Source organism: Mustela nigripes, chromosome 12, assembly GCF_022355385.1.
Source record: "Mustela nigripes isolate SB6536 chromosome 12, MUSNIG.SB6536, whole genome shotgun sequence".
Taxonomy (NCBI): domain Eukaryota; kingdom Metazoa; phylum Chordata; class Mammalia; order Carnivora; family Mustelidae; genus Mustela; species Mustela nigripes.
The window spans coordinates 148,364,104-148,372,613 of NC_081568.1; the positions used below are offsets into that span (position 1 = coordinate 148,364,104).

The window sequence follows — 8,510 nt, forward strand, 5'->3', positions numbered from 1 at the left end:
TACACAAAGATAAATTCAAAATGGATGAAGGACCTCAGTGTGAGACAGGAATCCATCAAAATCCTAGAGGAGAATATAGACAGTGATCTTGTGGGGCTGGTCACAGAGCACCCCTACCCTTCCTTGGGTTTTCCTGCTGAAGGTGCTCAAATAATCCTGACATGCTTCAGGTTAATGCTGTAGGAGTCCTACACTCCAGAATGGAGAATGTGAAACTGGTTCTACCCCTTTTTGAGAACTGGTGTGATTTCCAGGAATAGAAATTGAAAGCAACCATCCCTGGTTTCCCTGCATTTGGGCTAAGATCTTGCCACAACCATGATCCAGAAATTACACTGCTCTGAGCAGGTTAGGCACTGGAACAGAAAGCCCTACACTTTCACCTTCCTAACTCCTTTTCTTTCCTCTCTAGGCTCTTCCTAGGACACCCCAACCCAACACAGTTCTCTTCTTTCCTTACAGAGAATCCTGGGCATTGAACACGTTTTGCATGGTCTCAGAGGGAATGGTCTCTTCTTCAGGGCTGGACTCTTCCCCAGGGAGGGGTAACTTCCAGGAAGACCACTGATACCTTCTTGATAGTAGTCACACAATGCTTCCCGGAGCAGGTAAGTGAGAGGGCTCCTACAACCCAACTTGGCTAGTAACCCTCCTACTGTGACATGAAAGATAGAGTCTGACACCAGAGAAGAAGAGCTTGGGGATTGGATTACCCATTTCAGTGAGTAGTCACCATTGGGACCCTCTCTGAATATTCTTCAGGGACAAAACAGCACCCTAACTCTTTGGTTGCTGCAAACCTATCCAGCCCTCCAGTGTGGAGGTAATGGGGTTATCACCTCCATGTTCACAGCACTGGGGTTGGAAAAGGACAGGAAGATTTGTCATTCATATTCTCTTAGGGTCTAAGTAGTATTTAAGGACAATGACAATTTCAGGGGGGTAGCCTGGAGTCGGGAGAGTCTAACTGGAACACGGCCTTGACCTCCTGTGGATTAGGGAGTGGGGGTGGGGTTTCAGGGACAAAGGGTCTAACAGACCTTAGACAATGCATAACAGTGCACATGTGTATCTGGCATTGGAAAAACTATCCCCCTTGGTGGACACCAACTCCATCCTTCACCTCAGTGAGGTGGACTCTTGAAATACTCTTCCCAGATCAGGTCCTTTTGTGCTTCATACCCACTGATGATGCAGATGTTTATTATACTTTCCTAGAATAAATCAATATGTTGATATTTTTCCCTCACCCTTTCCCTATGATGATAAAATGGGGGAAATATGGGCTTTTCCCATGTTGGGTTCAAACTACAAATGGCCTTGATGCCTTAGATTTCTAGTTTGGTGATCATTGGGATCATTGGGCATGGTACAAACTATATAGGACCCTACGTTGGAAGTCCACTAATGAGTGTTTTCCTTTCTGCTTCTTAGGTCATGAAATCTATCTGATGCATTATAACAAGAGTTCAAAATAAAATTTACCCAATGCAATAGAATCCAGTAAGTTAAAATAAAGAGTAGACAGACTGTTGGTAAACTCTTTCTTCAGGTCTATGCATATGTGTGCATGCATGTGTGTTGAGTGTGTACTTGGTTCTAATGTGAAATGAATCTATCACTGCTGATCTCATTCAGAAGGCTGAAAGATCTTCTCCTAGGGTCTGATTCTTTTGCAAGCACAGCTGCCCTCTCTAGTTAAATCTGCTACTTGGGCCCCTTCCATAAAGGCCTATGTCTCTTTACTCAGAGACCCTCAAACTCTCTTTAGAAAGGGAATATCAGAGGTTTAGCATGAGTAGGATCTACAAGAAGGAAGTCAATTGCACCTGGACTTGTCTATGATGGCTTCTGGGTCAGTAATCTGAGCTTCAGTGTCCTGCAGACACATATGCACTGACCACTCCTGGAATAACTTACAGCTTATTGGAGTTACCCTTGTGCCATCCTGCAATGGTAGTGACACATGGACACATGCCTAAAAGGATCCCAAGAAGGTCCCATGTGTGGGGTTTTCTAGCACCAGGTGCAGGGCAGAGATCAAATGAGCAGGTAGTGGGTAATAGGAGAGCTGTGGCTGGTGCTTCATAACCTCGATCACCCCCCTTCAATAGGGTCCAGCACAGGGGCTCAGCTGAGAAGACATGTGAAAAGTCCATAGTCAGACACAGTCATAGAAATGGTCTGGAAAAATATAGGTTTGTGTTCCCCTTCCACACCCACCTTATGGTGGGGGGATGGTCATACTCTGCCCCAGCCCCTAATTGCTTTCCGAAGGGCTGTGGCAGAACTGGCTTCAACATTTCAGATGACAGATTTAGGAAGCAAAGTTAAATTATCCATCAACCAATAAGTAGAAGATATACAATGGTATATTGTGTTTCATTCATCTAATAGAAGTATGTCCCATACCTGCTGGGGACTAAGGGTACTAGAATCTAGGGAATTATTTACTGTAAGTGCAAAGACTTGCATGTGTATTTTTATGATACTAATCATCTAATGTGGGATGAAAGAAGGCTTTTTGGGACTTTAAACTTTTGAAGACACAGGGGTTTTTTTGATTGACCTAACAGTTGGGAAGTCAAATTTAGGTGGGCACATATGGACGTTCTGATGGGATTTAGACAAACCAGGAAAAGAAATCAAGGGTTGTAGCCCAGGTCCTATGTTCTGGCCTGCTTGGGCACCACAGGAACACTGATAAGGATATCCAGTCTTTTCCATCCCATACTAGGGCAAATTTACAGGCAAGCATAATATATAACATGCTGAGGGGCAGCAGAAAGCCCTTCACACAACCAAGTCAGTGAGCCTGGAACTCACCCAAGAGATTCTCTCCCTGGAGTCATAATGGCAGTTGAGGCCTCCAGGGACTTTTATGTACCCCATAAACAAGAATGGAGGCTATTATGGATAATAGAGGTCTTAAAGAAGGCTTTGAGTACAAGGGCAAGGGATACTTTTCTTATTCCAGAATGTTCTTTCAGCCTGAACCAGCCCAGAGCTCCATCTTTCTGACTTCTAGCCAGCTTTAGCCATGCGTGCCTGTCCACCATGTCATTCACCCCCTCACCGAGCTCAGGGCACCTCCACTCCCTGCAGGAAGAGGCACCATTTTTGCTGACCTATTGCAACTCTCCTGATGGAGGACCCTGAGAACTTTGTGGGCATAGGCCTCAGGAGATTCTAGTGCCCAACCAGATGGGATCATGATCACATCATAATCCATCAGCTTCCCTCCCTCTGAACTCCCAGCATCTCCTGATCATTTCACTGGGCATCTCTAACTCCCAATGGGGGTTGGGTTCACTGCAACATTTTCCGAAAAGTGGGGACACGTTTTTGGATTTCTCTTCACACTTGGAATCAGTGAGTTTAATGTGGAGTGAGGAAGGGAGTTGAGAGAGAACTGAGTTCCATTCTCTCCCCCAAATTAGTAAGGGTTCATCCAGGGAGAGGTAGATGGTAATTGACAGCAATAATTGGACCCACATCCCTGGGAGAAGCATCTCAGAATCCAGCCAACCCTTAGCCCCTGGGGCTGGAGATTCAGCATTTACTAGGATGGTCCTCCTCTCCTGTCCAGACAGAAACAGAAAGACACTGTGAATTTATATCTTGGATCCTGAGTCATTGCTATGCAATTTGAGGCTTGTTTCTCATCTGTGAGACACTGTTTCTTGATCTGTGACCAGGAATAATACTATCACTTGTTTAATAGAGCTCAGAGAAGATTAATCAAGAAAAGGCATGCAGAACATCCTGCCCACACAGACTCACAGATCAAAATCTTCATACACTGCAGTAAGAGGTGGAGGGAATAAGAAGAACCAGAGAAAAGCCTTCCTCAGAGGTCATAAGACGAGAGAGAATCTACCAAGCAGTTGCTGGCAGGCCTCCCCAGGCTTTCACTTGGATCTTAGCATGAAGCCCTCCCTGAAGTCCTGTGAGGTGGGTAGCTTCCCTGCTGCACAAGACAGAACATTGGGGCTCAGTTTTCAATGTGAAAACATTCACATTACCATGGGCCAAGCCTGTCTGAAAACTCAGTCAGGGTTCTTGGCAATTTCCTCATTGGAAGAAAGCATCCAGAGAACTCTGGAGGGCAATCATGCAAGGGGGACACACCATTGGAGAGGAAAGCCAGTGTGGTGGGTAACAAGCTGCACCATAGCTCCTATAGCTCAAAAAAAAAATTTGTCCTACAGACAGGACTGCAGTCTTTTTCAGCAGAAACATGAGTGTTTGGATGTGAGGTCTTATCTCCAAGAGCATCAGGAGAGTCCCTTAATGAGGCTGTACAAGAAAACTCCTCAGCAAATAGTCAGTCTTGAGTTAGAAAGTGTTTTAAAATTTGCATTTGTGCACACAGAGATAGTAGATGTCTTAAGGGAAATTACCACAGCAAGCAGCCATAACTTGTGGGATTGTGAAAGCCCACCAGCCAGCACTGTGTGTGTAGCCCCCAGGAGAGTCCAGTGGGTAATTCCAGCCAGTTCTCCTTCCCAATTCTGCTATATGAAATGCTTGCAATCTTTTTTTTTTGTAAAGATTTTATTTATTTGACAGTCAGAGATCACAAGTAGTCAGAGAGTCAGGCAGAGAGAGGAGGAAGCAGGCTCCTCGATGAGCAGAGAGTGGGATGTCGGCTCCATCCCAGGACCCTGGGATCATGACCTGAGCCGAAGGAAGAGGCTTTAACCCACTGAGCCACCCAGGCACCACAAATGCTTGCAATCTTACTGCAGGGTTCAGCTTACAAGAGAAAGCTCACGGGAGAGCTTAAATAGTTATAGCAATAATCACAGCAAAGATAAACAATCAAGTACAAACATAAGTACTGACTTAAAAATCAGTAGGATATTATTTGGAAAGCTTGTGTAACTTAAATGTTGCAATGGGTGAGAGACAGGGATTTTTTTAGGTATGCAGTTAGTGGTGAAAGATATGAAAAATGGGGGAAAACGCACTTTTCATTGCTGCTAAGACAATTAAATTGTTCTTGACCTTGAAGACATATGTATTGAGGATGTGTCGGCCCTTGGGATTGAACAGTATGGAGAGTTTGCACAAGTTTGCTTCTGCCTGGGGACATCCCTGGTGGGACATCCTGCTCACTCAATTTGGGTGGAGGAGTACCCCTATATGCCTGGTCCTGACTGAGCAACCCTCACAATATCCTTCTGCTCAAACCCCTCCATCCATAACCTGTGGAGAAGCTGACTACTAGTAGCACAGCTATAGAGCATTCATCAGTGGTCTCCTCTGAGCCTCTAACATGTGCACATCTCCTCAATAAGCACCCTTCCTGCTTTTCTTTTCAACAACTTCATTGGGATATAATTTACACATTCTGTATTCATCTCTTTAAAGTTTTCAGTAGATTTGAATATATTCACAAAGTTGTACACCCATCATAATCAGATTTATAACGTGTTCATTATCCAAAAGATATCCTGTACCTCTTGACTACCTCTCTTTTCCCTCCTACCATTTGCCCTTCCAATCTAGGAAACCCTCAATATATTTTCTGTGCCTAAGGATTTGCCTTTTCCAGACATTTCATATGAATAGAATCACAGAATATATTGTCCGATGGGCTGTCCGCATTCACTTAGCATAATATTTTGGGGTTCATTAGTACTTCATTTTTTTCTTGCCCAATAGTGATATTTTGTATGGATAGACCACATTTCTTTATCCGTTGAACAGTGGGTGGACATCTGTGTGAATCCCCCCTGAGAGGTTATTGTAATAATGTCGCTGTGAACATTTGCATGCAGGTTTTACCTATATGTACATTTTCATTCCTTTTAGGTATCTACCTAGGAATGGAACTGCTGGGTCATTTGGTGACTCTGTTTAAATCATTTTATTAGTTTTATTGGAAAAGAATAGGCCTATATCACTGTATGAATTTAAGGCACATAGCATGATTTATATATGTTGTGAAGTAATTACCTCAGTAGGTTCAGCTAACATCCATCATCTCAATCAAAGGAAAAGAAAGAAGAAAAAGGAGAAAAAGTTCTCCATGTGATGAGAACTCAGGATACAGTCCCTTGACAACTTTCCTATAAATCATACAGTCGTGTTATCTGTAGTCATCAGGTTGTACACTACATCCCTAGACTTACTTATCTTATAACTGAAATCTTATACCATTTGAACACTTCCTTCAATTCCACCTTCTCACCATGTGATAAATTGAATCCACAAGTGTGTTCTCTTTTTCTACGAATTATTTTATTTGAATTTTAGATTTCACACATTGGTTAGAACATGGAGTATCTGTCTGTCTGATTTATGTTACTTAGCATAATGCCCTCAGTGTCCATACATGTTACAGATGGTAGGATTTCCTCATTTTCTATGGTTGAATATGTTTAAATTTTTGACAAACTAACAAACATTTTTCCAGAGGCTTGCTGTTGTCACCTAAGTACCTTTGCAGGGAGTTGGGTGTGGATCTGATGCCCTCAGTTTGGGTTATCAAATATGATGAATCCTCTGCCATCCTATGTGCCAGGCTCTCTTCACTCCCCTGTTTTTCCTATTTCTGCAGGTCACTCCATTGCTCAGTGATGTGATACAGCCCACCCACTCTCTTCACACCCCATTACTTGCATCCTCCACCTCTGATAAGCCATACAATATGGGCTGGAGTGTCCTACCTAAGGAGGTTGCCATAAATGTGGAAAAGGCCTTGGGAGGAGGGAAGTTGCTGGAGGTAGCCTCTGTGGTCAAGGAGACCCTGAAGACAGCATCCAGTGCCCCAGTGAACATTGCAGTGACTGGGGACTCTGGCAATGGCATGTCCTCCTTCATTAATGCACTGCGGGGAATTGGGCAGGAGGAGGAGGACTCAGCTCCCACTGGGGTGGTGAGGACCACCCAGACTCCCACTCGTTACTTTTCCTCCCACTTTCCCAATGTGGTGTTGTGGGACCTACCCGGAATAGGGGCAGATACCCAATGCCTGGGGAACTATCTGCAGGAGATACAGTTTAGTCTGTATGACCTTGTCATCATCATTGCATCAGAACAGTTCAGCATGAATCTCGTGAAGCTTGCAAAAGTCATCCGGGACCTGGGAAAGAAGTTCTATATCGTCTGGACCAAGCTGGACAGGGACGTCAACACAAGTGCCCACTTGAGGGAACGACTCATGAAGAATATTCAGGAGAATATCCAGGAAAATCTCCAAAAAGAGGGAGTGTGTGAACCCAACATATTCCTGGTCTCTAGCTTTGACCCCTTATTGCATGACTTCCCTAAGCTTAGGATCACATTGCACAGGGACATTTCTGACACCAGGTACCATGGTCCTCTAGAAAATCTCTCCCACACTTATAAGAAGGCCATTAATGACAAAGTGATCACTTGCAGGAAGAAAATAGCCTCAAAGTCTTTTGACACCCTTGGTATCTGGAATGCAGATGATCTGGAGCAAAGTCTGATGGCCTACCACTTGCTCTTTAGTATAGATGATGAATCCCTCCAGCAGCTGGCTCAGAGTATGGGGAAGTCCATAGAGGAGTACAGGGCCCTTATGAGGTCTCAAGATCTAAATACTGTCCTCAGAGGGGACTGGCTATTTTCTTGCATGAATTGTAATGTAGTCTCTTGCCTATGTTTAATTCTGAGATGTATCCCACTGTTAGGTGTCTTTGTTTTCAACTCCCTTAGAGAGTGGAAACACAGATGCCTCCTTGAAATAGTTGCCAATGACACCAAGGACATCCTGAAGAAAATCCTGACAGACTCCATCATCTGAAGAAGTGATGTTTCAGCAACCTCCTTCTGAAGGGAATTCAGGACATCTGGGGTCCTATTGTCACACTGTCTCCTTTCTGAATTCTCAGTCAAGCTCAGTTACTTTCACTTTCATTGATTGTAAGTTCCTTGAGGTATATGAGATGACTTGCTCATTTTGAACTCATGTCAGGAAATTCCCAAATATGTTGTACTTTTGTCTTTTATTAAATGAGAGGTGGAAGAAAATATCTGCTCAATGTGACATAGAGTCATTCTGACATCCATTTCTCACTTAACCTTAGCATCATTTCTCTGATCTCCATGTTCTTTCACTTCTCATCTCACACTCTGTAAACTCACACAATCTTGACCTCCCTATATGTCAGTGGTAGACACTTTAAAATGACCTCTAACATTTCCTCCTATTTTCATGTCTGTGTTTAAGCCCTTTCCCTGGAGTGACTAATAGAATATGGCAGCAATAAATGAATGTCCAAAAATTCCAGAATTTTGTTATGAAAAGTGCATCTCTGTCTTATAAACACTCTGTTCACTGGCGCTGCCTTGCTCCTGTTCCAGCTCTGTTTTCCTCTCTCTCTCTCCATCCTCCTCTCCTCTTTCCTCTCTCGGCCTCATTACCATAAGAATTTTGGAGAGGTCCTGAGGAATCAGAGGCCATGTGGAGGATAGCAGAGGCAGCCTACATTAACTGCTGATCATGTAAATGTGTCATCTTGAGAGTAAATCCT

General features: G+C 43.8%; 1 protein-coding gene and 1 long non-coding RNA gene across 3 annotated transcripts; both read left to right on the forward strand.

Moving 5' to 3' along the window:
• Positions 1 to 299: 299 nt before the first annotated feature.
• Positions 300 to 3,798, forward strand: LOC132028063 (uncharacterized). Of its 2 annotated transcripts, XR_009407344.1 has the most exons (4): positions 300 to 348; positions 463 to 608; positions 1,435 to 1,503; positions 3,725 to 3,798. It is a non-coding gene; the product is annotated as an uncharacterized LOC132028063 (long non-coding RNA). The 2 variants fall into 2 exon arrangements; XR_009407343.1 differs by lacking the exon at positions 3,725 to 3,798 and having other exon boundaries at positions 1,435 to 1,530.
• Positions 3,795 to 7,953, forward strand: LOC132028062 (immunity-related GTPase family M protein 1-like). The gene is made up of 2 exons (XM_059416716.1): positions 3,795 to 3,954; positions 6,569 to 7,953. The coding sequence occupies exons 1-2, from the start codon at positions 3,928 to 3,930 to the stop codon at positions 7,778 to 7,780; spliced, it is 1,239 nt and encodes a 412-aa protein (XP_059272699.1). The 5' UTR covers positions 3,795 to 3,927; the 3' UTR covers positions 7,781 to 7,953.
• Positions 7,954 to 8,510: the final 557 nt, after the last annotated feature.